This window comes from Guillardia theta, assembly GCF_000315625.1.
Source record: "Guillardia theta CCMP2712 unplaced genomic scaffold GUITHscaffold_111, whole genome shotgun sequence".
NCBI lineage: Eukaryota > Cryptophyceae > Pyrenomonadales > Geminigeraceae > Guillardia > Guillardia theta.
Window position 1 is genome coordinate 50,764 of NW_005434563.1, and position 8,494 is coordinate 59,257.

General features: G+C 53.0%; 2 protein-coding genes across 2 annotated transcripts in view; one reads left to right on the top strand and one right to left on the bottom strand.

The window, feature by feature from the left end:
* Positions 1 to 1,794, bottom strand: part of GUITHDRAFT_165768 (hypothetical protein) — a 2,442-nt gene extending 648 nt beyond the window's left edge. Inside the window, exons 1-8 of the mRNA XM_005823265.1 lie at positions 1,764 to 1,794; positions 1,097 to 1,189; positions 1,010 to 1,042; positions 871 to 960; positions 718 to 822; positions 598 to 650; positions 324 to 486; positions 1 to 166 (exon numbers count right to left, since the gene is read on the bottom strand). Of these exons, the coding sequence (XP_005823322.1) occupies positions 1 to 166; positions 324 to 486; positions 598 to 650; positions 718 to 822; positions 871 to 960; positions 1,010 to 1,042; positions 1,097 to 1,132 (646 nt within the window). The 5' untranslated portion in view covers positions 1,133 to 1,189; positions 1,764 to 1,794. The remainder of the gene's footprint in view (positions 167 to 323; positions 487 to 597; positions 651 to 717; positions 823 to 870; positions 961 to 1,009; positions 1,043 to 1,096; positions 1,190 to 1,763) is intronic.
* Positions 1,795 to 4,410: 2,616 nt separating this feature from the next.
* GUITHDRAFT_78953 (hypothetical protein) lies at positions 4,411 to 5,544 on the top strand (the record flags this gene model as incomplete). The annotated part of the gene is made up of 2 exons (XM_005823266.1): positions 4,411 to 4,959; positions 5,011 to 5,544. The coding sequence occupies 2 exons, from the start codon at positions 4,411 to 4,413 to the stop codon at positions 5,542 to 5,544; spliced, it is 1,083 nt and encodes a 360-aa protein (XP_005823323.1).
* Between the last annotated feature and the right edge of the window lie 2,950 nt (positions 5,545 to 8,494).

Consider the following 8,494-nt stretch of genomic DNA (forward strand, 5'->3'; position numbering starts at 1 on the left):
GAGGAGGAAATGCGTATCCCATGCTCGGGGTCTGAGGGGAGGAGGGGAAGGAGGTGGCAGGCGCCATCTTGTAGCTGCCTGGCCCAGTGAGGTAGAAGGAGTTGTCGTCCTCGGCCTTGTCAGGGAGAATGTTTCTCTTCCGCAGGTCAGCTTCCAGGTCAAGGAGCTGCTATGACGTTAGATCCTACAGGGGAGAGGAGGGTGGGAGGACGAAAGACAGGAGAGTGGAGGTGATGGAAAGTCGTCTCAAGAGACATGGAGGGGAAAGAAGAGCACCGAACAGCGCAAGGCAAGAGAGAGAAGGGAGGGAGGTTGTAGGAGACCTGGATCATGAAGCCTGTGTTGGGGTTTGCGATGGGCCTTCCCGTTCTCACTTGCTTCAGCGCGTTGACGAGCGTCATGGCCTGGTACTCCATCAAGTAGGCGCAGATGCAGGTGGAGCTGCGGGGGATCCCAGCGAAGCAGTGAACCAGCACGCCGCCGGCTCTGATCGTAAGATACTGTGTAAGAGTTCTGCGTGCAGGAGTGGAGAGGAGAAAAGCAGAGGGGAGGAAGGGTAGGATGCAAGGTGGGATGCTAGAAGCAGAGTTTGCTCACTTTCTCCCCTCATCGATGAACTTTGACGTCTCGGCGAAGAATCTCGAAAGGTTCTGCAAACAATCGTAAGAGATGAGCTGGTCCGATCCTCTACCCTCCTCCTCCTCTCTATCCTTTCACCTCTTCGGGCATGTCGTGAGAGTAGATAACTTTGTAAACAAAGTCATCGGGAGCATATGCTTCGCTCCGGCCTCCAAGCTCAGGCCTGTATGCTCCCCAGCCGAGCTGGTAAAGTTGTCAGCGAGAGAGTTGCCCACTCATCATCATTTTCACCAAGTTCAGCACGTGCGAGACGCCGAGCTGCTTCAGGCATGCAGTCTCGCACGCTCCTTCCAGCCCACTGATGTACATCCCATCATACACCTGAGCCGGCATCAGCAAAATCCGCACAACCATTGCAGTGCTCTCAAACCTCCCATACGTTGGAGCAAGTAGGCTTCTTGTTCTGAGAGACGCCATGTCAACATATTCATCACCGCACAAGAGGGGACGAGGTTACAAGGTTTGCTTGATACGATGAAAAACAGTTTCCCATTTGCTCCGCTAGTACTCCACAGGCACCGAACTCATCCACGTCACCACCGCCTTCCTGCTTTCTCACTAGCGTCACCAGCAACAAACTCGATCCTTCAAGAGATTTCATGGTGGTGGAGATGCGTCAGTAGTATCTGAATGTGTGATCATGCGGAGTGACAGCAGCAGTCTATGCAGGCAGGCATCCCTTCTGTCTAGAGCGCGTCTCAGAGGACAGGCAACAGCGCGCATGTCAACAGAGCTCCTTATGTCCGTTGCCCTCATGCATGCGATGCTGAGTGAGCGAGGGATAGGACACGCTCTCTCCTATTCATGAGCCCTTGCGAGCTCTTTTACACCAGCCTTTCCTACCCACCCTTGCTCTACGATGGGTCGGCGTGTAATGGTGAGAAAATCTATGCTCGGCCTTACCCCACTGCATCATTGACCTCAAGATGCACGAGAAGATTTCAAGCAACAGGGTTGGCATGCGATGCTGCACTTGCTCACATGAGATGTCTCGCACTGCTACACACAAGAGCTGCCGCATGCAGGGAGGCCATGCCGACGACACCTCAGACCTTTTACGGGTTCATCGTTCGCATCCCAACCACCACATGAGATCCGAATGTGCAGATGCTGAGCTACATCACCTTGTTGTGCAGCAGCAAGGCTTCGAAGCCTGCAGATCAAGACCGTTAGATGTCATCACAAAGATCCATTTCCTTGCAGTCGTCTGAGCAAGCATTACACTCAGGATTCGAATTTTCCGTTATGCTCTCTATCGAAAGCGTCCACTCTCAAGACCAACCATGATAAACAAGTTCAGCCATTGAGAACAAGATTTAGACAGATGACATGCGCGCAAAGAACATAGAGTCCCGCCAGCTTTCCTCTACAGCTTCCTTCCTCCCCATGTTGCATGCCCGTCACCGCCGCTCAACTATACAAACAGCCATCCTCCTACCATTCTCAGACGTGACATTAACAAGTTTGAATTCAGCATCGTATATCCATGGATTCCTTCTTCCAGCATTCTACACTCCCTTCAACCCACAATCTTTCTCCTCCTCTGCCCATGAAGCAACGGGTTCCGCCGGTTGTCGGCATGTCCACCCCAGATCCCGCTTGTCCTACAATACAGGTCATAGCAGTACTAGGACCCGATCACCCCCCTTGCTACCTGATCCCCCGCTTGCTGACTACAGGACAGCGATCACCACCCACAAAAAACCAGGCAATACTACCCCTGGGCATTCAAACACCCTACCCCCGCTCCAGCCAATTCATCCCTGTCAATTGGAACCCTGGAGGAAAGATAGCAGCACCTACCCCTACTCTTACAAGAAGCAGCATTGGTACCCCCATTTTCATACTCTGGTACCCCACCATTTGTACTGTGTATATTGATGTAAAGTAAACAGCACCCGTCCTTTGACCATCTCTGTGACCCACCCTACCCTCTGGGAGTTGACCGGGCCAGCGTGCGAGGGTCGTGTCGATCAGCCCGTCGGACCCGGCGGCCCGGAGTCCCCATAACGGTTATGTAACGGCAGCACTGCGCAAGACTTCGCTGAATAATAATAACAGATTGTAGCGGGAACATTTAAAAATGAAGGCCGCATCTCTGGGTACTGAACATATAAAAATAGTTTTTATAATGTTATTAATACATCGTTTTACTGATATAGTGTACCTGAATGGTATTCAGAGAAAAATGTTTTAAAAAGCATTTCAGGTTTCTTTCACATCACCCTGCATTTCTCCTACAAATGGGAGGGTGGGGGGACCCAGGGGCTGTTTAGGAAGGGAGGGGTGCTCAAGATAGATGAAAGTGGGGTACATACACTGTCCAATGGAGGAGTGGGTAGTCATCGTACCCCCTATTTCGGGAGGAGAAATCCTTACAATCACACCGGTGTGGGTCTTGAGATCGTCGTTTCTTGGGGGTAGGGGTGGCCCACAAAATTGGGGAAATGCTGGGGGTGGCAATAAAGTATTTCGAATTGGTGGGGTAGGGGGTGGGGGGCTTAACCACCCTTGGACATTGAAGGGGTGCTATAGAAGTCAAAATACGGGGTAGTCAAGGTGATTGGGTATGGAGAGTGGGAATATGAGGGGTATTTTGGATCTGGGGGTTGGAGGAGGCTAGCGTACGAGTGGGGAGGAGGGGTGAAGAGGATAGCCAGGCGGCGGAATGCCGCGCGCTTTGCCAGTGACGGCAGAGAGGAGGATGAGGAGGATGAGGAGGAAGATGAAGGGATGTCGAGGAAATCGCATGAATGCATTGCATGCAACAGTGAAAATTCTGCATCTATCCCCGAACACTCTCCTGTGATCCCGACCGCTTATTGAAGGCTGGGATGCAGGGAGTGGAGGAAATGATGAGCAGTACAGGGGATGGTCGGAGGATCGTGATCAGAGAGTGGTTAGGACAGGTCTTAAGTTGCTCGACTATGTAACTTGAATGTCCCCTCACTTTAAACTCAAAAACTTCGCATCACTTGAAAGCATCACAAATTTCTCCAAAATCCGTCCTGTGACTGATTCCCGATACCCCCCGGATGTTGTTTGATACCATTGCTGCCCAGCTCTTGTGTGATGGTGTGCTGGTTTATCCTCTTCACACCTCAAGTTGTTGTGTGCATGGCCGTCTTTCCTGTGAGTGACCTCTGGCTGAGCAGATCAGATTGATTGGTTCATGATTGCACAAAGGCCCGGAGCGCCGGGCTTGGCAAGGTTCCACTGGAGAGATTCATGGCCTTATCTTTGACCTGTCTCCGTTTCTAGCTCAGTCTGATTTCTGACCAAAGATGGACCTTACTTCATACCCAATGAACGCTCCTACTCGCCCGTTGGTGAGTCTTGGTTGCCTTTCCTCTCTCGCTCTGCACGATTGCCTACGGAGAGCTCACATGATCTTTCTAGGGCGAGTGGACTGTTGATGATGTCACAAACTTCATCGAAAGTGGCAGAAGAAAATTCGGGGAGAGGACCGATGCTTACAAGCAGCTGATTATTGAGAATGACGTGGATGGGGAGGTATTGTTTACATGCTAGTCTGTGGGCTGTCTGACTTCGTGTCAGCTTCTTGTGGACATGACAGACGATCAGCTCGTTCGCCTTGGAATATCCAGCTTCGGCCATCGCCATTTCATTCTCAAGCGAATCCAGACAATGACGGGCGGGAACAAGAACATGTCTTCGCCCCCTGGTGCCTCTACTACAACGACCTACGCCAGCTCGTCGTCTACTCTGCCAAAACAAGCTCCGCAGTCGAGCAGCTCGTCTGCTCAAAGTATGTCAGCCGGTGGAATTCCCAACCTCGTGGTCAGGGATGACAAGCTCGTGTCTCAAACGCGACAAGCTCAGCCCAGACTGCACCAGCCTACTCCTCGGATCAACGAGGCTCAAGTTACAGTAGGGCGTAAGATTGGAAGTGGATCTGTTGGTCATGTATACGAGGGGAAATATGAGCAACATCCTGTTGCGATCAAGAAGCACAAGTTGGATGGAAGCATGATGGATCAAAAAGCATTGATAGAATTCGAGATTGAAGTTGGCAAGATGACTGCTGTCAACCATCCTTGTATAGTACGATGTTATGGAATGCTGGAACCTTCCCCTGGAATTGTGATGGAGCTTGTGCAAGGGGGTAGTCTGTTTCAAATCTTGCATGGCGAGCGAGGTGAAACGTTTGCGCAATATAACCAAAGGCTACACTGGTTCACACGGCTCCGATTCCTCCTCGATGCGATGTATGGACTGAGGGCAGTGCATAATGCTGGACTCATTCACGGGGACTTCAAGACTTTGAACTTGCTTGTTGGGCCGGATCAGCGCGTCAAAGTACTATCGTGATTCCACATCTCCTTGCGGTCTCGCTAACATCGTCACCAGGTTGCCGACTTTGGACTCTCGAAAGTGCTGGACGCACTTTCTGTGCTACCAGGAACCAAGACCATCACGGGAACTCCGCAGTACATGGCTCCCGAAGTCATGCTCACACAGCCACAGGGAATGCGTGTAGACATTTACAGCGTTGGTATCGTCATGTGGGAAGTGCTTACGGGCGCCATACCTTGGAAAGGGATGGACATCGTGCAGATTATTCACCAGGTTACGCAGGAGGCAAACAAGACCCAGAAGCCTCCACCAGGACGTCCTCCCGTGGACAACATGCACTTGCTGTGCGCTCCCTTGGGATACGTGCAGGTCATGCACGAATGTTGGTCGCATTACCCGAACGAAAGGCCAAGCACGGATCAAGTCGTAGTGCAACTGGAGGCGATTCAAAGGAATGTGTCGCAGCAGAGATCAAATACGCAGAAAGTCCCAGCATTTGCAATGGGCGGAATGCCAGGAATGGAATGCCAACAGGTAATCCTTTCGCGATTCTTATTACAAGTCTCTTGCGCCGTTTCTTTCGTGTGATCGTGAACTCACACTTGTCTTGCACCAGGGTATGCCAGCTGGCTTCGACCATATTGCAAAAAGGCAGAGGATCGGAGATCCACAGCTCCAAAATTATCCCCCGAACCTGATGGTGAGGGCGGGCGATATGGGACCCCCTGCTGCCCCTGCCTGGGCTCCTCCGATGCCGACTGCTCCCATTCTCAGTGGGCCCAAGGTTGGCTCTCTGAACCCTCCTCCTATGTTCTTGGCAGCTGGTGGTATGGACTACCTGGTGGACATGATGCAAGGCCAAGATGTGAAGCAGCAAAAACAGGCTGCCCAGGTTGTGTTCGAGGCGTGTACAGACAATCCTTCAAATCAAGAGCTCTTGAAACAAGCTGGTGGAGTTCCTCAGATGGTCAAGCTGTTGAAGGATGGGTCCACTGAAGTTCAAAGCAAAATGGCAGCTGCCATTGCTGCCGCCTGTGCTGACAACAGAGACAATAGGAATCAAGCCCTCAAGGCCAACGCCATGGCTCCTCTGATTGACTTGCTCGACTCCAAGAGCTCGCAAGCACAAGAGAATGCTGCCAACGCCCTTGCTAACATTATCAAGAAGAGGACGGATAGCATGGCCGATGCTTCGGGCGATGCTGAGTCGGATGCGGATGGCTCTCGCGGAACAGGTTCGAGTGGAAACGAGTCCTCAACCGAAGAGGGAAGAGGAGATAATGTCAAGTCTGGACAAGCTGAGCTTAATCGCCGTGGTGGATTGGATAAACTCCTTGGTCTATTGCAGAGTGGGGCCCCGCGTGTGAAAGAAGCAGCGGCAGCAGCGATCGCCAACGCCATGGCCGACAACAAAGGAAACCGCGAGGCCTTCCAGCAAGCGGGAGGAGTTGCCCCCATGCTTGGCTTGCTCAAAACCGGAGATCCTATGGCTCAAGAGAATGCCACGACTGCCCTTTGGAATGCGATGGTGGACAACGAGGCGTGCAAGAACGATCTGATCCGACAGCAAGGCATGCCTGTCCTTGTACAGGTTCTGTGCACTGGCACAGACGCTGCCCAAGAAAGGGCGGCTGGCGCTATCTGGAAGTCATGTGTGAACGACCCGTCGATCAAGGAGCAGGTCAAGCAAGCCATCCCTGGGTTGGTTCAGCTTCTCCGTACTGGCTCCCCGGCTGCCAAGGTGCAGGCTGCTGGAGCTCTGCGAAGTGCTTGTATCAACAGCGCCCCGAACAAGAGGGAACTGAACAGAGTGAATGGAATCTCTGCCTTGGTAGCTGCAAACATGGTGTGACGCCAGCCAGTGAATCTCTGATACAGGTTGAGTGCCTGCGGAACGGAATGACGCGTGCAAGGGAGCAGGCAGGAGCTGCTCTGGCGAATGCCTGTGCCAACAGCCCTGACAACCAGGTAGGAGATCATTCCCTTTGTCATCCCTTGCGCACCATGACTCTCGTCTCCAGAATGCAGCCCGTCACGCGGGGGCGATGCAAGTGCTTGTCGATATCCTGAGGAACAGGGAGTGCCCCGAGCTCCTGGAGTGTGCTGCTGCTGCCGTCCGCAACCTTTGCGTCAACTCGATGGAGAACAGAGAGGTTTGCTGGAGGGGATGGCACCATTCCCGTGAATTCACCGTCACACAGGAACTGTTCCGATGCGGTGGCATCCAGCCCCTGCTGATGATGATGCGTCCTGAAGTCAAACCGCAGCTGCTGGAGTACACGGTAACCACCCCCACTCTCTTCCTGCCTTGGTCTCGATCCCTACAGCCCTCTCTCCATCTCCCAGTGTTGGGCGTGGACCTGAAGCTCCTGGCAGATTGGGGCTGTATGGAAAGCCTGTACTAAGTGCGACGCGAACAAATCGGCGGTACTGGCCAACGGGCTGAAAGTGATCGAGGAGCTGGTCAACAACCCCAACCTCTCCGATGAGATTAAGAGGTCAGTTACGAATCTTTCAGTCAAACTGATCTCTAGTTAGAACCTCTCTTCATCTTCTCATCACTATTTATCTCCCTTTCTCTTCCTCATCTCCCTTCTTTGCCTTCTTCCATCGCTTGCTTCTTCCCTCCCTCTCTCCTCCTCCCCCATCCAGCTTTGGACCTCCCTCTTCTTCAATCTATCCCCCTTACATGGCAACAGATGCGCACAAGGGCTGCTTTCGGAGCTTCAGAAGACGGAGCCGCAGGAACAGGCTCGAGCACCAGTAACGAGTGAGTTCGACGGTGCTGCTCAGCCGCTAGAAGATCCGGTCGCGACGGAGAACGCGGGAGCAGGAGCAGTAGGAGCAGTAGGAGCAGCAGGAGCAGCAGACGCTTTGCCAATCACGGAGTCGGCAGATGTGCCAGTTGCTGGGAACGCATAACATTGAGCTAGTCACTTCCGTTCCTTGCTAGTAAAAACCCTTTCAAGTTTACATCTCAAATCCCTACTAACATTCCCGCGTCTTTCAGCTCAGTGCAGAGTGGATTGTATGAAAACATTCATCGTGATTTACTGCATCAACAACGTTGCATACCTCATCTTGCTGTTTGCTGACTCCGCTTGCTCTGACACTTGACCACCCCCCCTTTCCCCCTCTCCCCTTCTCCTGCTCCCCCGCCCTGACCCCTCCCCCGCCCTGCCCCTCCCTCCTGCTGCTTTCTATCCGACATTAGCTCTCATCCTCCTTGCCCCCTCCCTCTCCCTCCCTCCTCCTCCCCAACCTCCCCTTCAACCCCCTCCTCTCTCACCTCCCCTCACTCTGTCTCTCTGTCTCTCACTCTGAGTATGTCTGTCTGTATGTCGCTCTTCCTACTCCCTGCTCCCTGCTCCCTGCTCCCTGCTCCCTGCTCCCTGCTCCCTGCTCCCTGCTCCCTGCTCCCTGCTCCCTGCTCCCTGCTCCCTGCTCCCTGCTCCCTTGCTTCTCACCATGATTCTCAACCTTGTTCGGCCTCCTCCGACTTAAAGTTTTCCTCCGACTGCAGACGTACAAAGTTGGT